We start from the raw sequence: 11142 nt of genomic DNA on the forward strand, positions 1-11142 counted from the left end.
GCGGCGCGGGCGGCGAGTGACGGGTCCCGGGTCTTTCCGCGGCGCCGAGGGCGGCGCGGCCCCGCCCGGCCCATGGACCGGCACAAAGTGAAGCGGCAGCGTCTGGACCGGATCTGTGAAGGTGAGGCGGGGCGGGCGCCCTTCGGCAGCTGCGGCGGCAGCGGGCAGCGGTACCTGCCCCTGCCCCCGCGCGGACCCGCTGTGCGCCTGTGGGGCTGAGCGTCCGCCTGGCCGGCGGCGAGCAGGGCCCCGCCGCACGCGGAGGCGCTGCCTACGGCCTTCTGGAACGGGCCGGATGCTATTGACTGTCGGAGGCTCTGTGGACGTACAAGTTCTGCTCACTTAAGTGGGAAATATTATCTGGGCATGCTAGGATGGAGGTGGGGGCGGTCATTGGGGAGGAGGTATGAAGCGACTTTGTCACTCGTTTCAGGAGCCAGCAGTAAGATGGCATGCTTCTGAGCAGATCTCCTCTCATATATTATTATTGATAATGCATGCTTTATTTTCCTTCATCTAAATGGTGGCAGAGGTGGTTGTGCTTTTTTTCCCAGCGTCTTTTCCCTGTGTTTCGTCTTCATGTCTTTTGCTTTGCCTAATCTGTTCCTAAATACTATTAGCAACTTGTTGGACTAGCAGGTGAGGGTTCCAGAATTCTTGTCTTTCATGTAATCGCTCCTGCTGACTTTCTTAATAGGCATACGGCCTCCTATTGTGAATGGCCCAATGCCAGCACGGCCACTGGTTGCACTCCTGGATGGACGAGATTGCACTGTGGAGATGCCCATCTTGAAGGATGTTGCTACAGTGGCATTTTGTGATGCTCAGTCAACTCAGGAAATCCATGAAAAGGTGGGCAAGAAGATGTGCAAGATTCAGAAGTAGAGCTTTGCCTCTTAGGTAACCATACCGATATTGATTTGGACTGGTTTTTGTTATAGGTGCTGAATGAGGCAGTAGGAGCTCTGATGTATCACACCATTACCCTTTCTCGTCAGGATCTGGAGAAATTTAAAGCCCTCAGGGTCATTGTGCGTATTGGCAGTGGCTATGACAATGTTGACATCAAATCCGCTGCAGAATTAGGTATGATGACACCAGTAGGTGTCTGTTGTGATCAGAACTGAATGTGAAATGGAAAACTGCATGTCTTTTTGTGCTTTATGAGCTGAGTGCATTTAAAAACTTCTGTGTACAAAGATTTGGAGCTGCTCAGTATCAGGTATCTTTAGGAAGCTGACCAACAGCGGGGCTGGTTGGTGGCTTAAAAGAAAGATTCTCAGTTTTCAGATTGCTCTGCTAATGATGTTGTTGTCTTTGTTGTTGTTTGGGATTCAGGAATCTGAATATGGTGTCTAGCTAACTTTTGGTGAGGTGACTTTGGTCTTTTTGTGACCCCTGAGCAAACTGATGTCTGAAATCTGCCTGCAAATGCTGATGCAGGATAAACTCCTAGTAAATGCTTCGTGAGTTTTCTTTTTAATTTTGTATATGCAAATAGGGTTCTGATACAAAACTTTATTTAGTTATCCCTTTAAAATCCTAGGCATGTGAAAAGTGTCTAGATCAAGTGACAAGAAGATGTTATTTATTAAACAGATGGTAATGAGACTTCTGGACCTTTTAGTCTCATAGGTGAGACGGATCACTTAAGTATCCTTCCCCTTCTTTTTTAGGTTTTACAAGTGTAAGGGATTCTAAAGCTTCCTTAATGTAATGCAGGTCTTGTTAAGGTTAAATCAAATACAGGTATTAGTATATAAAATTGAAATAGGCAAGCATTGCAATTTTCAGATGTGTAAGAACAGGTGAATTTCTAATAAATGAAGAGTGTGTATTGGGCTAGTGCTTGAAATAAGTCAAAAGAGCCTTTTCATTTGGATGATTCAAAGGAATAGTCTCAAGAATTCCTGTCAAGGTCCTTGCCTTTCATCCAGCCATATTTGTGCTGAATTTGGAACCTAACCTAGTCTTAATGCTTCTCTACTTAAGGCCACCATCTATATCTTTGATTCATTCAGATTTAAAGATTTCTTTTCTCTTCCACTGCACACTCATTAATGCAAGGTGAAATGAGTCAAAATTCCTTCACCATCAGACTGTTGCTTGCCAGTGGAGTGACAGTGTGACGACCCTTACATGTGGCAAGATTGGCTTTTTAATGGGCGATTAATGGTTATTTTCATCCTTAGCCAGGTCTTTTAATTCATTCGGAGGTAAGATACTGTTCCTTGTGTGTTCTGAATCTTCAGACCAAAGGGCTGTTGTCTGTGTTTGTGGTTTATTGCATTTAGGTGTAATACTGTATGTTAACACAAATCTGTGTCCGGCTGTGTAACAGATGAATGCATGGGGCTTGTTTAGAGTTGAATGAGATGGTAACCAGTGAGATTAAGAGAAACTGTTTTTTTCTATCACCCCTACTCATGTCCTCTGAGTTGTCTGTGCGGCATTATGGCAAAATTGGAAATAGTTTGATAGAGAAAAACAGTTGGATATATGGGATTATCTATGGCCATTGCTCTCCTAATTCTCATGGGAAAGCATGGTCTGAGTTTAGCCAAATATCTCCTCTGACTAGGCTTACGAAACAATGATGCCTTCAACCATTGCCTAGATTTTGTTTCCAGTTTTTAGCTAGGTGGTGGACTTTTGAGGTAGAAGAGTTGCCTTGTTTTGGCAAGTGACTAGGGTTATGTTTGGGAAGAGACCATTTTTCCATGTAATTATTTTTTTTTCTTCGCTGGTTTGTTAAACGAAGGATAGCAGGAATGAAATGGTGTATTTCCAGCCTCCCCCTCCTATTTTTTTTTTCCATAGATTGCTCAGAACTTCAACCAGATTTTCATACAGTGTTCCATCTTTCCCTTTTCTGACAGTAATTTATGCTTCTAGGATTTCAACTCTGTTTGCGTTAGTAATTTACTTGATAGTTGTAGCCATGGGTTTTATGGTCCTTGTGTTTGTATGTTATTCTACAGTGGGAGTGTTTGTGTTCTTTTTAAGCTTAACTTCAAATGGATTTAGAGAAGCTCCTGGGACTTCTGTCTGCATTTAATGAGTTAGTTACTTATTGTTGCTCCTGGGGAGGCTGATGCTCACAGTGAGCATCTGGACCATGAGGCATGAGGAGCTCAGCCATCTGTCTCAATTCTTCTACAGAATGCCTATTAATTTGTCAGGAGTATCTGTGGAAGGAGTGCATCTTTTTGAATGCAGGTCTTTTAAAAGTGTTAGCTGCTTTTATCACTTGTATGGCCCAGTTTTCTCATTTCAGCTTGTTTTTCTGGTGAGTGTGTCAATAGATATTTATAAGGAAGGAATGGTCTTTACTGGGGGAAATCCCGGGGGATTTAAAAGATGGCTGGTCAAATCTGTGTTGTTGTAGAATGAGGTTCTGAAATGAATCCTATATTTCTTGAGTTCTGGAGTACTCAATTATCTTTCAGCATTTTGTGCTTAAAGAGCTTTATGTTGGTTTAGGACTGTGATGCTAAAAATCTCATATGACCTCTATGGCTTTGCAGGCATTGCGGTTTGCAACATCCCTTCCTCCTCAGTAGAGGAGACTGCTGACTCTACCCTCTGCCACATCTTGAACCTCTATCGCCGTGTTACTTGGCTACATCAGGCTCTGCGGGAAGGGAATCGAGCCTCAAGCGTAGAACAGATTCGAGAGGTAGCTGGAGGTGCTGTGCGTATTCGTGGGGAGACTTTGGGCATCATTGGACTAGGTAAGTAATGGGAATTGTTAGACTGAAAAGAGAACTGTGAACATTTTGGGGAAGCTAAGAGTCACATACTGAGAAAAGTGATAATTCTACAACTGTTCTTTGTGAAACACACTGACTCCTAAGGAATGCTAGTGCCCTATTCTGGATATCTTCAAAAGCTGGGTATGTGTCAGGGGATTGGGTACTCTTTTTTTGATTCCAAATGGTTAGAAGAATTGGAACATTTATACAGCTCTTCTCAGTGACTGTTTCCCTCTGTGCTAGGTACTTTATTAGTAGGAAAGCTGCCTGAAAGGTGGCTACCAATTCCTTCTCCAAGTTCTTGTAGCCAGATTATTATCTCTGTCTCAGAGTCTAGATTTGGTTTGAAAACAGAACTGCTTCTTGACTACGCTTTGGCTATTGTGTAGGGAAGAACTAGAATTAGCTACATAGGAGCAGCACTGAATAGCCTCCTCTGGATCCCTGTGGCAGTCCTAGGGGTTTCCAGGGCTGCAATACCTTGGGCCCTGGTAGTAAACTTCAGTGTAGGCTCCCAGTCTACCCCAGTATCTTATCTTTAAAGTTTGTTTTACCTTTCCTTGATGATTGTGGGTTTTCTTTTGTGAAGGCCGAGTTGGACAGGCAGTGGCTCTGCGAGCCAAGTCCTTTGGCTTCAACGTGATTTTCTATGATCCCTATCTGCCGGATGGAGTGGAGCGATCCTTGGGTTTACAACGAGTAGGAACCCTGCAGGATCTACTAATGCACAGCGATTGCATCACATTGCACTGCAGCCTGAATGAACATAACCATCACCTCATCAATGACTTCACTATTAAACAGGTGCAGCAGGAGCTTGATTTCCCCCACAGAGCACTGTGGAAATGAATGCAAACCAAAACTGCTGCTTTCACGGAGGCTGAGAGCGTGTGAATCCTGCTGCCTCTGTTGTGTGCCTCCTGCTGCCTTTGGAGGCTGGGAGCGTGTGGATCCGGGTGTCTGTGCTTTGTGCTGTATAGAGTTTTATGTTAAGAGAAGAATAGGATTGTCTCTTCTTGCAAAGTAGTTTCCTTTATAAAGGATATTTTAGTGATTCCATAATTTCAAATTATCTTTAAAATAATTTACTGCACTGGTTAGAGCTAGATGTGGCATGTCTGGGACTGTGTACATTGTTTTACATAGCACTGCCAAAGCCTTCCTGCCCAAGCCCACTGCAAAGCCTCAGGCTAAACAGTCTATGAATGCTTTCCAGTGCTTTTATGAGAGACATTTGGACATTGTAGTCCTGTTTTGTGTAGCTGGATACTTGAGTCATGGTTCCTGTCTTGTCCTCTTTTTTTTGTGTTTTTTTTTTTTTTTCTTTCTTTCTTTTTTTTCCTTTTTTTATGTAGTAGGATGAATATGGAGTGCAGAATTTGAGAGTTCCACTTTTGCCCTTGTTGTCTTATGGTTTTGTTTGTCGATTTTTAAAGCAAATTTCTCAAGCATTGCTTGCAGGCATTTCCCCTGTGGTAAGCTTTGCAGTGAAAGCACTCCTAGTTCCTCCAGACCTCATCTAGTCACTGCAGACTCCTGCTCATTTCCAGTAGACTTTCCAAGATTCACTTAGCTTCCATGAAAAGTCTCATTCTCAATGCATGTACTATTTTCCTTCTTCCAGATGCGTCAAGGCTGCTTCTTAGTGAACACAGCCCGGGGAGGGCTGGTAGATGAGAAAGCCTTAGCACAAGCCTTGAAAGAGGGGAGAATCAGAGGAACAGCATTGGATGTGCATGAGTCTGAGCCTTTCAGGTAATGTTGTAACTGCATGCCTGCTGCTATCTGGTGGTTCACCTAAAATGGATGTTTTTTTGGCGGTTCGGTGGGTTTGGGGTTTTTTTGTGGTTTTTGTTGTTGTTGTTGTTTTTGTTGTTATTTGGGTTACAGATGGGGTTATCACTTCTGGAACAAAACCTTCTTCTTCCCCCCAGTTTTGCTCAGGGGCCGTTAAAAGATGCACCCAATGTTATCTGCACCCCTCACACTGCTTGGTACAGTGAACAGGCTTCCATTGAATCCAGAGAAGATGCAGCTAAAGAGATCCGCAGAGCTATTACAGGTAATGAAGAAGATTTGCCCCTGCTGCTGAATTTTGTTAGTTCACGGCAAGGATTAGGCTGGTTGTTCTGAAAACTTAGACTCATTAAGTGGTTTCTGGGACTGAAGTGTAAGTTGATAATTGTATCTTTGCCTTCTGAGAATTCTTGTACCTAATGCCAGAGTGGCTTTTTCCCTGGGAAGGCCTTTTTACCTACATCTTCCAAAATTTGCAATAATTCCTTTGACAGTTTTACTGTATGTTTTTTTCTTGAGTAGTACATGTTGTCTCTTGAAAAAGGTGAGGCTTGGCAGTTGCAGTTTGTGGCAATAATTTTTACCTGATCATAAAAGTGGGAGGAAAAGATCAGTTTCTTGCCATCCCCAGACAACAGATGATTAGAGGAGAGTCTCCCATATCCAGTGGAAGTGGATGAAAAGATTTTGCACTTTTCCTTTCTACTTTCCTTTGTAAATGCTGCAGGGAACAAGTCTCTCCTACCTGTTTTCTGGGTTTTTTGTCATTCTTGGTGCCCTTGCAGGTCATATACCTGACGCTTTGAGAAACTGTGTTAATAAGGAGTACTTGCTGTTAGCAGCTCAGTGGTCCAATATTGATCCTGCAACTGTCCACCCAGAACTCAACGGAGCTGCAGCTTACAGGTGAGATAAACGTAGGTTATCCAAGCATATCTTCCTGCTGAAGTAGGCCAGGGGGCTTAAGAGCTGCTTGTACCTGCAAACAGGTATGTCTCTGTTCCTGTACACTCTATATGAGTTCTTTCCCGAAACTTAACAGCAGCACTTCTAAAGGTGTACAAGTATTTAACATTTACTCGGTCATATTAAGTTCCAGCTGCATACTGCATACTGGTCAGTATTTCCAAATCCTTGGAAGACATGCCCAAGAGATACCTTAATATAAGAAAGCCTGCTGAATGTCCTAAAAATGGTCTGCAGCCCTACATTAGAAGTTGTGCATAGCTTTAGGGCTGTATGAAAACAAAGCACAGTTCTTACATGTAGCCCAGATACAGACTATTACTGAGTCACTGTCCAGTGGATTTGTTCAGTAGTCTAAACAGAGTGCATTTGAGTTTATCCGTTACAAACCTGTAAAGTCATTATGGACAGGTTGCTTCCCTTCTGTTTGTCTCCCATCTGCAAAGTAGGAAATATATTTTCCTTCCTTCTATGAGGGATCTAGGGAAGTTGAGATGTATTTATGGAGAGGGCATAGGGAAGCAGAATGGAAGTGATGGAAGAATAGTTCGTTAGCAATTCATGACTGTCACTCTCCTATTTTTCATCCTGCATTTAGCTGTTTTATTAGTTCAGCTTCTTACTTTTTATGCCTTGGAGCCCAAAGAAGGATAACTGCAGCTTACACCCCTCCTGCTGATGGGGAGGGAATTCCTAAGCCTCCAGGTGCCTTTATAGAGTGCCTCACAATATTTTCAATTGGAGATAAATTTTGTATCTGTTTTCAAATGCTTAGTATGTGACCTCAGACTGACTGGGTCTGTCTGCAAACAGGTGTCATTTGGCGTTAGGATACCACTGCTACTCCTCAGCTCTGGAGACTTTTCCTGTGTTCTATCTCAGAGCATTTCTGTTAGAAAGAGGGATTTGTTTTCAGCACGTCTGAGGGCATGGCTCCTTTTCCTTTGAATAACTCTGTTGGACAAGCTTGTAATTTCTATGTTTTTGTTGGTTTTAGGTTTCCTCCAGGAGTAGTGGGAGTAGCCAACCCTGGGCTACCAGAACCACCAGTAGTGGAGGGGATTGTAGCTCATGGGATCCCTCCTGTTTCTCACTCTGCACCACGTACTCCTTCCCCAGGAGAGACAAGCAAACTGGATGCAGACAGAGAGATTCCTGCTGACCAATAGCAGCGTGTTTCTCTCCTCTCCTTTGGCAGCAGAAAAAAGTAGGAGGGCATCTCCTCCTAGGACCTTCTTTAACACCCTACAGACACTGTTTCCTGTTCACATGGGACAGGAGAATGCATTTCCTTGCCGACAGACTTTAGCTCTTGCCTTTATTTTGTAACCTTTTAGTTATAATTTCTTGATGAATCTTTCTCCTCTGGGGCATGGCAGCAGTGACCTTGCCTCCCCTTGACTTAATGAATCAGTTCTCCCATGTATCTGCTTTGGTTGTCTGTGACAGGGAACTGTCTTTGTGTGCTTGAAAATGGAAGTGAAGCCACCTGATCAGGGATGGCCCTTGGTGGTACAAACTTAAGTGCACACTTTTCAGTTGTGACTTGTAGCTTAAATTTAATTTGGCTGAACCTCTTTTAAGTGTAGCCACGGGGAATATTAGAAAAAATATTAGTGAATTGGAGAAGTTGTGACTGTTGTCTTCATTATGCCCTTGATAAAAGGCAGCCAGGCTAAGCTCTGTGTGTTACTTTGCTTGTTTTAATTAACGTTTCTTGTCATAACAGCCATAGTGCAGGCACTGTTAATTCTTGATCATACACAGTTTTCTCTATGCAGTTCTAGGCCTGAAGTTAAAAGTAGCACTGTCACAGCCAGCCTCTGAAATAGTTTGGAAGGGATTAAAATGTCATCAAATGTATTTTGGTGGCATGGTTTGAAGCCTCACAAACCATGTTTGTGAGGCTTCAGAATTGTTCACCCTGGAGTCTATAACTTGAAGAAGGTAAGAAAATGCTGAAATAGGAAAAGCACACACTGAGAGACAGCAAGTAGCAATAATGTGCAGCTGCAGTCGCTGGTTCTACACACACAAGTACCTCGTAGTCTGTGGCAGTGTTTATCCACAAGGGATCCATCACACTAGAATTCTAAGCTTTAAGATACAGATTTTTTTTTTTTTTTCTTTTTGCATAATTGCATCAGCTAGGAGTAACGTCCCACTTGTCTGTGCTGGTGGAGAAGGCTGCTTTTAGCAGTCAGGAAAAAGTTTATCACCCAGAAGGTGGCTAAGCACTGGAATAGATTCCCCAGGGAGGCTAGCAGAGCACGAAGCCTATCTGAGTTCAAGAAGTGTTTGGACAATGCTTGTGGGTACATTGTGGGATTCTTGGGGTGTCCTGTGCTAGGCCAGGAGATGGACTCCATGATCCTGATGGCTCCCTTCCAACTCAGTATAGTCTATGATTTTGTGATATACTGCATCTCTATAGCAGGGCAGGGCAGCAGGGCAACGCAAGACAGCAGTTTGTTTTACATGAATAGGCTTTGTGATACTAAAAGGAGAATTAATACTTGCAGTTTTTCACCTGAAGCCAAGGCAGGAATGTTGCTGGCAAGTCTCCATTTTACAAATGACTGAATATGAATGGCTTCTTTAAGGGGCGGGGAGTCTTCAGCAAAGAGGTTCCACAGGAGAAGATTTTTCTTTAATTTGACATCTTCCTTTAATTTCATCTTGTTATACTTCAGTTATAGCCTTTCCATGCACAAGATGTAACAATATCTGATTGATTTTTTTATGTTGTTTGGATATATTAAAGTAGGTGCTGTATGGGAGGCATACCCTATGCGTGGGTTTCTCTGCCTCCCTTGATTATTCTCTCTGTTGTGTGTCTGTGACTGGAAGCTGAACAGATGTGAACAGACTGGAGAAACAACTTGAAGTATGGACAAAATCTTCTGTTTAGGCTGTTTAGTTTAGGAAGGTAAGGAAAGCTTTCAGAATAATTAAGTTCTCAGATTTTTTTTTCTGGTTTAAAATTTTTTTCCAATACTGCCTTCTCTATTGTGGCTTACTACTAATACAGTGATTCATTCCTTTCTCTACCCCTTCTCCGCTCCCCTCAGCAATTCAAGAAAGGAAAATAGTCAAGAAGTAAACTTCAGGTGTTTTCTTACAAATTTTACACTTGAGCTGTTTAGTATTAGTGAGATAATACTAGTTTTCTAGTGCTGAGTGTCTTTTTTTGATAAGGTATTTGTCTCAGTGAAGATTCTTGGCTTCTATGTTTTTGTGGATGATTCTGATTCTACTTCAAATTCATATACCTCCTTGGCTGCTCAGGTCTAGCAGATCAGACTGAGACTGGTGGTAGGCATGAGTTACAGGAGAACTTTTTCTGAACAAAAGCCTGGAGCTCAGAAGCCCATTGATTGCAGGTGTATCTAAAATAACCATCAGCACTTTCCTGAATTCTCTAATCTCTAGGAAATTCAGATTTCACCAGCTGCTGGCTCAGAGAGATCTTCTGACAGGCAGGTGTGGAAAAGTTTTCAGAGAGCTCATCTTCTATTACCGCATTAGGGAAGCAGTCTGTCAATAACTACTCTTTATTTGCTGCTGAAAATTCCTGCCCTGCTAAGGGGTTCAGGACTGAGATTATTTTGTGGTAAGGGGCTTCTAGTTACAAGCTTTGAGGATCAGAGTACATTGACCTTGTCTTTTCTAGAGCACAATGCAAGATAGATTTATTTTTTTAGAAGAGGCAATTTATTTTATTTTTCTTTGTTACTGCAAGTATCTCTATAGACAGTCAAATAACTGAGCAGAGGAAGAGTAGAAAAATTTCATTTGGGGGAAACATGAGTTTCTCAGTTCATATTTTTGGTGGCTAGATACACTAGTGACTAGTAAGCATAGGAATTAAATGATTGATGATGTAAGAAATATTTCCAGTTATGGGTACCAAGGAGTTGAAGCTGACAGCATTGATAGTGGCTCTGTTCTATCTAACACAATGTACACTTGTTATTGGATATGACGGTAATTTTCCTCTTGGTTAAAGCCACAGCAGAAAATGTTGAGGTAAAAATGAACAGAACCCTCATCTTGTCCTCAAAGAAGGATTCTCTTTGCATTTATAGGATTACTCTGCTTGTGTGCTGTTTGTACCTCTGCTGACAGCCTGAACCTATTATCACCAGACAAAGGCTGTTCTGAATGGATAGCTCAAAGAAAAAACTACCGGTACTAAAGCATCCTGAGTTCTTCCCCTGAGTGCCAAGTACTTTGTTAGCACTCTTTGTTGTGTGATACACTGAACTTGCAGCTCCCGATTCCAAGCTTAGTGCAGTATACAGAAATGGAGTGACTTTTTTTTTTTAATGCCTTGTTTCAGAACTAGTGCAGAGCTTTAATCCCAAAGAACAGAAGTCTCCCAGGGTGAGGCAGGCGTTCCCTAGCCACACTAATCTGCTTACAGGAGGTGCTCACGCTATCCCAAGGTACATTCTGTTTGCCAGGGTAACTGCTGCTGACCAGCTTTTTTTATAGAGAACTCAGAGTTTCAGAAATATATTTTTGTAGACAATGATTAAACTGTGAAACATTGAAATAAAGCATGTAAACAAAAATTTACAGCACTGTCCTCTGTACAGATGTTTTCCTCACTTCAGTTCTC

General features: G+C 42.4%; 1 protein-coding gene across 2 annotated transcripts; it reads left to right on the top strand.

Annotated features, from left to right (window-relative positions):
- Positions 1 to 11142, top strand: LOC311159773 (C-terminal-binding protein 2-like). 2 transcript variants are annotated; one of them, XM_084216080.1, is made up of 9 exons: positions 1 to 121; positions 698 to 852; positions 942 to 1086; positions 3528 to 3734; positions 4345 to 4559; positions 5380 to 5510; positions 5690 to 5817; positions 6338 to 6458; positions 7516 to 11142. In XM_084216080.1, the coding sequence occupies exons 1-9, from the start codon at positions 73 to 75 to the stop codon at positions 7685 to 7687; spliced, it is 1323 nt and encodes a 440-aa protein (XP_084072206.1). In that variant the 5' UTR covers positions 1 to 72; the 3' UTR covers positions 7688 to 11142. The 2 variants fall into 2 exon arrangements, with proteins under 2 accessions (XP_084072206.1, XP_084072207.1); XM_084216081.1 differs by having other exon boundaries at positions 4345 to 4454.

The sequence above is a fragment of the Fringilla coelebs genome, assembly GCF_963513975.1.
Source record: "Fringilla coelebs genome assembly, chromosome: 15".
NCBI classification, from domain to species: Eukaryota; Metazoa; Chordata; class Aves; order Passeriformes; family Fringillidae; genus Fringilla; species Fringilla coelebs.